Source organism: Capricornis sumatraensis, chromosome 16 (genome assembly GCF_032405125.1).
Source record: "Capricornis sumatraensis isolate serow.1 chromosome 16, serow.2, whole genome shotgun sequence".
In the NCBI taxonomy this organism is placed as follows: Eukaryota; Metazoa; Chordata; class Mammalia; order Artiodactyla; family Bovidae; genus Capricornis; species Capricornis sumatraensis.
The window spans coordinates 66,418,927-66,431,653 of NC_091084.1; the positions used below are offsets into that span (position 1 = coordinate 66,418,927).

At 44.9% G+C, this 12,727-nt stretch overlaps 1 protein-coding gene and 1 non-coding gene across 4 annotated transcripts in view; one reads left to right on the plus strand and one right to left on the minus strand.

Moving 5' to 3' along the window:
• SLC1A2 (solute carrier family 1 member 2) overlaps positions 1 to 12,727 on the minus strand; it is a 104,270-nt gene that overhangs the window by 56,501 nt on the left and 35,042 nt on the right. For all 3 annotated transcript variants that reach the window (XM_068988264.1, XM_068988262.1, XM_068988263.1), the window contains exon 2: positions 1,122 to 1,261. In XM_068988264.1, the coding sequence (XP_068844365.1) occupies positions 1,122 to 1,261 (140 nt within the window). The remainder of the gene's footprint in view (positions 1 to 1,121; positions 1,262 to 12,727) is intronic.
• TRNAV-AAC (transfer RNA valine (anticodon AAC)) lies at positions 3,168 to 3,240 on the plus strand. Its single transcript has one exon. It is a non-coding gene; the product is annotated as a tRNA-Val (tRNA).

A 12,727-nucleotide genomic window follows, 5' to 3' on the forward strand; every position in this document is an offset into this window, starting at 1 on the left:
AAGTGAAGAGCACACTTTTTTAAAACTTAGGACGAATGAAATTTCATCCCTTCTGTGAAGGGTAACCCTTGGAAAACCCTACCACGTCTGCGGTTTTCTTCTATTCAGTGAACTGAGCTGGGGCAAATGTCCACTCCTGACTGTAGTCCACTGACATCCAAGGAGACTGACTCAAAGGAGAAGGCGTTTCAGTACAAGAAACTGCAATTTCCCCCATTTTCAATAAATCCTGGTTGAAAACCCAAGGCCAAGTCTATATCAACAGTCACACAAAAAATACAACCAGCACCTGGGTGAGACCTGAAGCAGAGAAGCAAGACTTCTGAGGTGGAGCTGGAGCAGATCAAAGCTTCAGGACAAGCCTCTTCCACACTGACCTTGTTAGCTACTGTGTTAACTGAATCTAAGTTAATGAGGTGCATGGAGAATGTGAATCCTTGGAGTCTTGTTGGTGAGGTTTTGGCAACTGTTGCCTTTATCAAGATGCAGGTACTTCTCTAAATGTGGAATACTGATCATCTGCTTTGGAATCACCTAGAAGGTTTAAGGGGCTTCCCTGGTGGCTTAGTGGTAAAGAATCTGCCTGCCATGCCCAAGGTATAGGAGACGTGGGTTGGATCCCTGGGTGAGGAAGATCCCCTGGAGGAGAGCATGGCAACCCACTCCAGTATTCTTGCCTGGAAAATCCCATGGACAGAGGAGCCTGGCGGGCTACTGTCCATATTGTCACAAAGGGCTGGACACGAGTGAAGCAGCTGAGCACACACACACACACACACACATGCACAGAAGGCTTAAGATGCAGATTCCAAGGTCTCATGCAAATGGCCCACAGCACAGTCTGTGAGCAGGACCCGGGAATCTGCATGCTCATTTATCCACAGAAACCGGTCATGCTCACTGGAATCTGAGATCCACTAGAACCCCAAGGAGGAAAACATGGCTGGGGCAGGTGAAAGGGAAAAGAGTCTCACTGAGGCAGCTGTGCCAGGGCAAAGGTGGGGTTAGGCAGCACATGTGGCTTGCTTTCTGGGTTAGAGTGCCCGCTGCCAGAACCAGCTTCCACACAGAGCCAGGAGAGACCCGGGGCGGAGGAGTGGGTGGGGCCACCTGTCTCCTACCGAACACGGTCAGGGTGAGCAGGAGGTTCTTCCCCAGCTTGTCGCACAAGCGCAGCCCCAGATGCCGCGGCTTTGGCTCCTCCGCACTCAGGTGGCTGTCGTGCATCCGTACTTCCACCTGCTTGGGCATGTTGTTGGCACTGAAACAGAAGTGAAGGCAGTGGTTAGAGTCTGCTGGGCACTGCCCCTCTGCAGTTTGAGGGGCTCGGGATGTAGGAGGTGAAACAGCCTCCCCGGGCACAGCTGGGATTCTGGAATCACTGGCAGGGAAGTAAAAAGTCAAAGAAACTCAGGGTGCCCTGAATGATAGTTCACATGTGAGCAGGACACACCAAATGCCAACAAGCTAAGTGTTTTTATCCCTGTTATCTTGAATCATCGCAGGAAAGGCAGTGGAAGGTTCTCCCTAGAGTCCCATGGTAACTCTCCAAGGCAAGTGTCCCTGCCCCATTTCACAGAGAGTAATTTGCTCAGATATGTCTGGCTCCAAAATCTGAGCCCTTTCATTCTTGTATCAAGAACAAAAAGATGACTTCGTAATCATCTAAGGTCAGGAAAGTAACAGCCTGAGTCACTGCTAAATTAAATGCCTCTGAGCTCCAGTCTTCCCCATCCTGGGCATGGAAAACTCAGACATGCTAGTAGTCCAAGTTCTACCTCTCTTTTGGAAAAGGTGATTTTTCTAGTTTAAAAAAAAAAATGATTCCATTGTGTTTTTTAAAAGGTCACTTGCATTATCGGGACTCCTCTGAGCTGCCCAAGAGTCATGCTCCTCAGTGTCAAAGGAGCATCTCTTTAAGCAGCCTGTGATTACCACCAACTGCAGATGCATCCCAGTCCCCTTCCAGAAAAACCCCACGTGAACCCAAGCTCTGCTAAGTCAGCCATCAAAGACTCTGCCAGGACAATGAGTAGATTGTCTCTTTTTTCCAGCTATGTCATTTCCTGGGCCAATAAGATTTCAAGTTTAAGCTTGGGGACCAACACAGGGAGGCCAATTTTTTTTTTTTACTTTGACATCTTAGGGCATTTCTGTTAGCTGTCATTTACAACTACCATCATGTGACCAAAGAAAACCCGATCTTTAACACCTTGAAAGACAAGTCACAGTCTCTGAATAAACAACTATTTCCAGGTGGCACTAGTGGTAAAGAACCTGCCTGACGATGCAGGTAGACCCTAAGAGATGCCGGTTCGATCCCTGGGTTAGGAAGATCCCCTGGAAGAGGGCATGGCAACCCACTCCAGTATTCTTGCCTGGAGAATCCCATGGTCAGAGGAGCCTGGTGGCCTGTGGTCCACAGGGTTGCAAAGAGCTGGACATGACTGATTCACCTTAGCACACATGTGTTTCTTCAAGATAAACAGGTGTCACCCTTACCCAGATATTCCCACCACAGACTGGAGAGACATTCCTTTGGAGTCAACACCAACCTGCAGGCCAGTGGTTTGAAATCACTGGTTATACTGGCAATAGTGTGGATTTTGGAATCAGAGAGCCTGGGTTCAAATCATGACTCTATCACTTGCTAGCTGTGTGGTTTATAGAAAGAAGGGCTCGGGACTTCCCTGGTGGTCCAGTGATTAATAATCTGCCTTCCAGCTCAGGGGGAATGGGTTTGATCCCTGGCTGGGGAATTAAGATCCCATGTGCCATGAGGCGACCAAGTCCACATACCGAAACTACTGAGCCCAGGGTCTCAACCAGAGAGCCTGTGTACTGCAAACTACAGAGCCAAGGCACTCTGGAGCTCGCAGACCACAACTGGAGAGGAGCCCGTATGGCTGCAAGGAAGAGTCCTCGTACCATTAACTAACACCTGACATACCCATAAATAAAGAAATGTTCTCTGAAAAAAAAAAGAGAAAGGAAAGAAAGGTTCGAGGCCTACCTTGTGGAAGTTAAACATGATGATGTATGTCAGGCAGCCAGTACATGTGATTCCTTTCTCCAGGGAATATTCATGACAAGTGTGACATTTAACTTAGGGGACCCATGCAGTTGCACCACCATTCAAGACAACATTAGGGACATATAGCCATACGGTTTCCATAGTGTAGTGGTTATCACGTTTGCCTAACATGTGAAAAGTCCCCAGTTCAAAACTGGGTGGAAACAATCTTTGGAGAAGGAAACAGCAACCCACTCCAGTACTCTTGCCTGGAAAATCCTGTGGAGGGAGGAGCCTGGTGGCTACAGTCCATGGGGTGGCAAAGAGGTGGACACGACTGAGCGACTTCTCTTTGTTTCTTTCAAGATACCAAGCTTAGCTTCTGGACTCTCAGAGTCAAGACCAGGGACCCAGTACAATGACTTACTTTTTCTTAACAAGCTGTTTAATGTACTTGCTTCTAAAATATTTTAAAATTAGGAGTAATGTAGCAAGGTCTGGTAGAACGCTCAGACGAAAACATTAGTCAAAGAAAAGCGTCTTCGTCTTCTTGCAGCTGCTGCTGCTAAGTTGCTTCAGTCGTGTCTGACTCTGTGCAACCCCATAGACGGCAGCCCACCAGGCTCTCCCATCCCTGGGATCCTCCACGCAGGAACACTGGAGTGGGTTGCCATTGCCTTCGGAGGAGCCTGCCATTTCCTCCCACCACCAAATAAAACAGACAGAAAAGTTCTTTTTACAGCACAGCAGGGAAAATGATCAAAACGATCTTTTTAACATGGATGGACCATATTTCCATGCTTGCATTAGGATCTTTTTATATTTTTAAACACTTCTCTAGCCAATAATCTGAAGCTGTAAACCGGGAAATTGCCAATAATAATGGCGGCCGTACGTGTTCTGAAATGGTGAATGCATTCATTAGCCAGCCCTTGGCAAAATACTCTATGAGCGCCTCGAGAGCATAATCCCCTGCCTTCTGTTTCATTTGAAGCCCTCCTGCCACTGAAGTTAGAATCATGGTTGGTATTTCAGTGAGACTATCAAATATTTAAACCAGACATTCTGGCAAGATCCATACGACGTAATGAAAGCATCAGGCATCAAAACAGCCACGTCCAAGTAAAAACACACAAATATTAGGTTAACGTCCACACCCCATCAAGCAGTGTGGTTGGATGCCTGTTGGCCAACCTTCTGAGTCGCACAAAATCTCTATTTGTTTAATGATTTGTCTTTTAAGCCATGGCAAAACATCCCTGAAGCCCCGAATCAAAACAGCCACATCAAAGTGGCAGCATCAAAATCTCATGAACCCACAAGTATTTATTGAGAGGATGCCTGTGACTTGCCCACTTGGAATTAAACATGTGCTCCAGGCTCGGAGGAGCTTCTAACATCTGCGTGTAGAAAATCATCGTTAAAGTGCATCAGGGCCTCTGCTTGCCTCTGGGGATGCAGGGAGTCTGCCAAGATCTCTTTGTAAAAATCCTTGACAAGTCTAAGTGATCCCTACACCCCCCAAGAACACAAAGAGAGCTTGAAATGGAGAATATTATAGAACATAAGATTAAAGGACATGGTACGGCACAATATAGAACTGCTTCTAAGTCTTATATATCCTCAGAAGAAGAGATATACTACTCTGTTTTTATTTTGTATTTACCATTTCTAATCATCTTTAGGGTTGGACAGCATCACCGATTCAATGGACATGAACTTGGGCAAACTCAGGGAGACAGCAAGGGACAGGAAGGCCTGGCATATGCCAGGCCATGGGGTAGCAAAGAGTAAGACCCAACTTAGCAGCTGAATAACAGCAATCATTTTATTCCTTCATATGGTTGTAGGGTTTTTTCCTTCTAGTTTTACTGAGATATAAATGACACACAGCACTGTATAAGTTTAAGGTAAGCAGCATAAAAATTTGATTTATATACAATGTGAAATGATTATCACAGTAAGTTTAGAAAACATCCATCATCTCATATATGTACAAAATTAAAGAAATAGAAAACAAATTTTTCCTTGTGATGAGAACCTTTAGGATTTACTCTCAACAACTTTCATATATAATATACAGCAGTGTTATTATATTTATCATGGTGTACATTATATCCCTGGAACAGATACAGTTTTTCATATGACTTTACACACATCCCCAGTTATGTGGATGCTGGTTACTGAATGCGCCTAGCAACAGGGATAACAAGGATACCTGGTATTTACTGAGGACTCTGTGTGTCAGACACAACAGTCAGTAATGAGTAAGGTATAATCCTTGGCCTTAAGGAGCTCGTATGCGGAACACAACGCACAGGATCTGGTACTTGTCTCCTTACATACGGGCCATGATAAGATCCTGTACAGGATGCTATGGGACCTGCTAAGAATGGTGCCTAACCTGGCTTTGGGGAAGAAGAAGAAAGTTAAAGAAAGGTTCCCAGAAGGGACTGATACCAGAGCTGGACCTTAAAGGATGGATTTAATTTAAACATCTACATCCTCCACCACTCTTCAAACCCTGAGAGCAGAACTGTGTTCTTTAACACCTGGCCCCAAGCACTTGATAAATGTTTGTTCAAAGAAACTATGAACTGGAAAGCAGCTACACAGGGCACTGTGCCCCTCTTGGGAACCAGGTCCTTCTACAGTAGCTGGCAGCATACCCCCAAGCAACCCTCTCACCATTCTGCATTTATTCCACAAGTTCCTACTGGGCATATGTTACAGGCCCCATGCTGTTACAGGTGCTACAATAACACAATAGACAGAAGAGACAAAGCCCTTGCTCCCGCAGGATGCACATTTTAGTGGAGAGCAAATAAATGGAAAAATATATTTCAAGTGGAGGTAATATGCTAGGAAGAGGCTGACACACAGAAAGAAGACAGAGCTATTTTACATCAGCTGGTCAGGAAAGGAGAGCTTCTGTCATAAAGGGCATTTGACCAGAAACCTGGAGGAATGAGGGGTCTCCTAAATTAAGAATGCAATTTGTCCAGAGCTTAGCAAAATAAATGAAATATACACAATTTAGGAATGTATTTGTCCAAACTAGCGCCTGAAGCTCCCACCAGATGCCAATTCTGGTGTCCACATGTTGGTTTTTAGCACAGACACAGATTCAAACAAAAGTCAAGGCGGTAATGCTACATCTCATTATCATCGTGAATATGGTAGATTTCAATGACTGTCCCAGCTTCAAGAGAAATGAATTCCAGAGAAACGTGAGTTGGACACAGGAGGAAGGTTGAGGTCACAGCAGCCTGAAGATTTGCTACCCTGGCAATGAACAGGAAAGGCAAGGCCTGATCTGGGAAGTCTGTTGGATAAACACAATAAGTTAATACAAGTGCACATACTTATCCTTATATTAACACTCCATCCCTACAACTTGTGGCTATGCAGAGAGAACCAAGCAATAAGGACTGTGAAAGCCCAAGTGTGATGGCTTGGTTCTACCAAATCCATCAAGCCTGATGCTCTCCCCAAAGTGTTCATCACCTCTATTTCTACTTGAGTACCTTCTGGATGGAAGATTTAGCAATGCAATTCCTTAACTGGAAAGTTCCATAAGCCAGTTCCACCAGATCTCTCTCCACTGGCCAACAAAGTAAGGCCATGTGATGGAAGAGCTTCTTGGATAATCCAGACCTGAACAATGAGCCTGTAACTTCTTTCTGCCTTAGCTCCTCCCCTGAACTATTTAAACAGCTGTTAATTTTGCAGTCAGTTGCTGGCCTGTTCTTTCTCATGCAAATCCACGTGAGTTCTGTTTCAAAGGCAAGCTCAGCTTAACGTGCAGAACAGCCTCTGTGAATTCAAAGGGAGCGTGTAATGGGGCCGGTACTAAGTGTTGAACCTGTTTTTCATTTGCGTTTGTTTTCCCTCACTCTGCCAAGAGCCTCTAATGATGGGCTCATTAGATGTGGTGTTGGATACAGATTTCCTGCCTGCACGCTTCTGCGTCAACTTAACTGGCACTGAATTCTCTTTTTCCTCCTACGCTGGTTCAATGAGGTGACAACAGAATGTTCTCCAGGGAACCTAAAAGCAACTGGTGTGTTTTTATCTGGAAGATGTGAGATCTGCCATGAACACCACCCCTCCCACCCTCTGGGGCCCAAATCAAAGACCTCAGAGGCGCAGAAAAGACAGGGTCCAGAAACTGCCCTAATGGGAGACACTAGGTTAGACCCTCAAGAACAGAAACAGTGTTTGTTGAGGGGGCTTTCCCCCAAGGTGGCCAAGGTCTTTGGAGAAGAATGCCGGAAATACCAGTGCTGTCAGCTCTGAACACCACAAAACTGTGGTTACAGTTGTGATTGTCCCACATCTGGGAACTCCCTGGCTCCTTAAAGAACACCACCCCATAGGGAAAGGGACAGGAACTCTAAAACAGTTGGGAATTTCCAACAACCACTCCCTTCACCCATTCTAGATCCTGTAAGACTGGGTTTAACCATGTCAAGGATGCTCACTAACCAAGAAGTCAGAATCTCTCTGACAGATGCTGTGTCCTCATTGATCCTGAGAATAAATGAAACCTAGAGGTTCACAGCCTCTAAATCTCCTTCAGTCCCTTTCTGTTCACTGTGTCCATTTCCTAGATCACATACTTGCTGGAAAAGCCCTGCCTGCCAGTGAACACCAGACTTCACAAATGATACATCTTAAGCTTCTTGACTATCAGAGGGTCTGGCTAAGGAGCACAGTTTACAATTATCCCAAATCATGATGGGATTGGACCTACTAGGCAACATGAGATGGGAAGTCAGGAGGTCTGGGTTCTAACTCCAGGGTGCTACTAACTGGCTGTGTCAGAAACAGTATCGGATGGATGTAAATTTACTTGTTCATAATCAGCAGACAGCAGAGTAAAGCACTACGAAATGATAAAAACACACTCTTGAAATGAAATACCAGTGGGGTTTAGGTATCAATTTTGGCAGATTTTTTATATTTTAGGTCCCAGGCTCTTAATTTGTAAAGTAAGAGGGCTGAATCAGAAATTCTCTATCGCTCTAAAATTCTGTGATTCTCTCATTCTCCTGGGGTACAAGGTGGTAATTAATAGCCTTCAGTTCCAGAGAGGCAGCCTCCATTCTATTCTATTCAGGACTGAATGAGCTTAGACCTTATGGGTGACTTACAGATAAGAGACAAACCAGTGTTAACAACAACCATTGCTTAATGTCTTTACCTCAGTTTTCTCCTTTCCTATCTCTGCCACATAAGCATGTTTTTCTAGAGCTACTAACACTGAGTTTGAGGTCAAATTCAGTGTATAATTCAGACACAGGAATCATCTTAATACCCTCTCATGTCTGACCAATTCTTAGTCTAGACTTCTCAAAGGGGCAGATCAATGTTCTGGGAATATAGTCCAACAGGTGAACTGGCATTTGTCCAGCCAATTGCCAAATTCACCATCGAATCACTGAAAGGTCACCTATCTCATTCACAGCCAATCAAGATAAAAAAAATGAATTTTTAAAAATCACTTTCCAGGCCAAGGGGCCCAAACTGGCTAATGACATAAATGGCAAATAGAGTCAGTTGGGGCTTCAGGTGTTCTCACACAGGAAGTAGTAGGAGATATATATACAATGGAATATTACTCAGCCAGAAAAAGGAACTAATTTGAGTCAGTTATAGTGACATGGATGAACCTAGAGACTGTTATACAGAATGAAGTAAGTCAGAAGGAGAAAAACAAATATTGGATATTAATGCATCTATATGGAATCTAGAAAAAATGGTCCAGATGAACCTATTTGCAAGGCAGGAATAGAGACGCAGACATAGACAATGGACTGTGGACACAGGGAGGGGAAGGGGAGAGTGGGATGAACTGAGAAAACAGCAGAGGCAGCCCACTCCAGTACTGCTGCCTGGAGAATCCCCGTGGACAGAGAGGCCTGGTGGGCTACAGTCCATGGGGTTGCACAGAGTTGGACACGACTGAGCAACTAAGCACACACACACATAAATTTATACACACACACACACATACATACACGCACACTACCGTATGTAAAATATATAATGGGAAGCAGCCGTATAGAACAGGGAATTCAGCTTGGTGCTCTGTGATGACCTAGAGGGCCAGGATGGGTAGGTGGTGGGGTGGCAGAGAGGCTCAAGAGAGAGGGGATATATGTGTAACTTCAGCTGATTCACTTTGTTGTATGGCAGAAACCAACACAACACTGTAGAGCACTTATCCTCCAATAAAAAAATAAATTAAAATTTTTTTAATTAAAAAAAAAAGAAGTACTAGGAGAAAAAACCATGAAGGAATAAATAAAATGACACTCATTCTGCTGAGAACCAAAAGTCAAAAACACTAGCTCTGATTAGCAGCTGACAGAAGGGACCCTGGCAGAATGCAACTACATAATTACATGGTCATCAGATTCTTGGTTAAAATCTACCCTTTCCAGTTATGGCTGGGACAAGGCATTCACTTCATCTCTAGAACGATAACGTTCAACTCACTGGTCATTATAGAACCTTCAGTAAGATGTTTTGTTGTTGTTCAGCCGCTAAGTCCTGTCTGACTCTTTGAGACCCCATGGACTGCAGCACACCAGGCTTCCCTCTCCTTCACTATCTCCCAGAGCTTGCTCAAACTCACGTCCATTGAATTGGTAATGCCATCCAACCATCTTATCCTCTGTTGTCCCCTTCTTCTCCTGCCTTAAATCTTTCCCAGCATCAGGGTCTTTTCCAATGAGCCAGCTCTTCGCATCAGGTGGCTAAAGTATTGGAGCTTCCAGTGAGTATTCAGGGTTTATTTACTTTAGGATTGACTGGTTTGATCTCCTTGCTATCCAAGGGACTCTCAAGAATCTTCTCCAACACCACAGTTTGAAAGCATCAATTCTTTGGCGTTCAACCTTCTTTATGATCCAACTCTCACATCTGTATATGACTACTGAAAAAACCATAGCTTTGACTATATGGACCTTTGTCGGCAAAGTGATGTCTCTGCTTTTTAATATACTGTCCGGGTTTGTCATAGCTTTTCTTGCAAGGAGCAAGCGTCTTTTAATTTCATGGCAGCAGTCACCGTCCACTGTGATTTTGGAGCCGAAGAAAATAGATGGTACTTATGAAAGCACAGTATTTAACGCAAAATCAACATTCTATCAAGCTTCCTTTCCTTGTCTTAAATGCCTAAAATGGTACAAAATGACCACTCAGATAGCTTAGCTACCAGTGAGTTTTAGTACGTCACTATAGCAACAAATGGTGTTTGTGCTTTTTACAAAAAGAAAGTACCAGAAGGAGGCCCAAGTGGGTGGGAGCCTGGGAAGTTCCCAGGGCTGTAAGCTCCACACTGTGAACTGGCCTGGATCACCTCTGGAAGAGCATCAGGAGAACATCCTTAAGTATAAAACCTCTGGACTTTTGTAAGGTCCTCCCCAGGGTAGAGACTTGAGTCAGCCTTGACCCAATGGAATCACCCATCTCCAGAAAGGTTCATCACCCAAAACAGAAATAAGACACCAAGGAACAGTGAATCTCCAGGCCCAAGTGACAGACTGGGGTGGAGGTGTTTGATCGTCCCAAACTGGGAGCTCCTTCTAAAAATAAAGATTGAGCCATGGCCTAGGAACACATTGGCCACACTGGCCAGCCCAATCCCCAGAGGCATGCCGATTCTGAAGTAAATGCCACTCCCTCTGGCTCTGGTTCACTGAATAACATGAAAATAAATTTGAAAACTTCATATTAGTCCAATAAAAGGAGGCAATTCATGGGGCATGGGCTCCAGGTGTGAGCCACAGGGAACCTGGCCCCAGTTAGTTTGCCTTGAGGCAAACTGTCTCTTCTGCTAAAGTGTCCTCTTTCCCACACCCTCTGACCCAGCCTTTGTAGACTCATCTTTATTTCCTCCTCAAAATTCAATTCTGCTATGACTTCCCTCGGGAAGTCTTTGTTGATTCCCGAGTTTTCTTTTTGGATGTTCTTCCTGCAGCTTACCTCTCTCAAGGTACTTATCACAATTTACTTGTCTTTTCCCCCACTAGACTAAGATTAAGGCAAGATCTTGACTTACTTGATTCTGTCTTTCCCACACTCAGTGTTGTTCCTGGCATATAGGAGACACTCAATCATTGTATGTTTAGAAACGAATGAATGAATGGGTGATTAGACAAGAAAATATGTTCTAGTCACAGGTTCTGTGTGATACTCCATTCTAGATGGTAGTGTTCTAAAAGACTAAGAAATCTGTGAGGAGGAGGGAAAAGAGAACAGAAGTACAAATACTCACATTAGAAAAACCAGTGGGAGGTAGGAAGGGCAGGTCAGCACCACTCAAGGGCTGGCCCTTCCTTGCTGGTGGTTTTGATCCAGTTGCCCTGCCCAAGCGTGGTGGCCTCACTGCTCCCAGCATTCTTGGGGAATGTGGTGCCATGAACCTCAGCTAATGAGGCCTTCAGGGAAAACTGATGAGGACATGGGAAGATACATTAGGACTGTGGACTCAAAAAATATTCAGAAGCTCAAAGTTGAGAGTTATGTTTTATTTGGTGGGGATTTTTAGAACTTAAGGCTGGGAGACAGCACCTCAAGTAACCCTGAGAGAACTGCTGAGAAGATGAGGGGAGGAGTCAGCTTGTACAGAAGTTTTGCAAGAAAAGGCAGGTAGTCTGAACATCAAAAGATTAGTATTAAGTAAAGGAAGCCAGATATCCCAAATTAAGAAATTTAGCATTTTTCAAATTGATGCTTTTGAACTGTGGTTCTGGAAAAGACTCTTGAGAGTCCCTTGGACAGCAAGGAGATCAAACCAGTCAATCCTAACGGAAATCATTGGAATATTCATTGGAAGGACTGACTATCCTTTGGAAGGACTGATACTGAGGCTGAAGCTCCAATACTTTGGCCATCTGATGCAAAGAGCTGATTCATTGGAAAAGACCCTGATGCTGGGAAAGATTGAGGGGAGGAGGAGAAGGGGACGACAGAGGATGAGATGGTTAGATAGCATCACTGACTCAATGAATATGAATTTAAGCAAACTCTGGGAGTTACTGGAGGACAGAGGAACCTGGTGCGCTGTGGTCCACGAGGTCACAAAGAGTCCAACACAACTTAGCAACTAAACAACAAGAGCTTTTCTATGTTTGGGAAGATGCAAGAGTCTCGGCTCACTGAAATCATTCCTTTGACATGCCCCTCAGCTAGCTGGGGCTGGATTCTGGCATTTTTCACATCCTGAGTTTTTCCAGGGCTTACAGTAGGGAGTGGCTGCGGTCTGATGGCTGCTGCTGCTGTTGCTGCTGCTAAGTCGTGCCAGTCGTGTCCGACTCTGTGCGACCCCACTGACGGCAGCCCACCAGGCTCCTCTGTCCCTGGGATTCTCCAGGCAAGAATACTGGAGTGGGTTGCCATTTCCTTCTCCAAAGCATGCATGCATACATGCATGCTAAGTCGCTTCAGTCATGTCCAACTCTGTGCAACCCCATAGATGGCAGCCCACCAGGCTTCTCCATCTCTGGGATTCTCCAGGCAAGAATACTGGAGTGGGTTGCCATTTCCTTCTCCACTGATGGCTGCTAGGTAGGAGGTATTCTTTCTTTCCTGAGTTTCCTCAGGGTTCACCACCTCACCATTAGTGGTGGCTGCAATTGCTGGTGACTATGACATCCTTGTTTACTGATACGGCAGGAAATATTCCATTTCTCAAGACTCCAT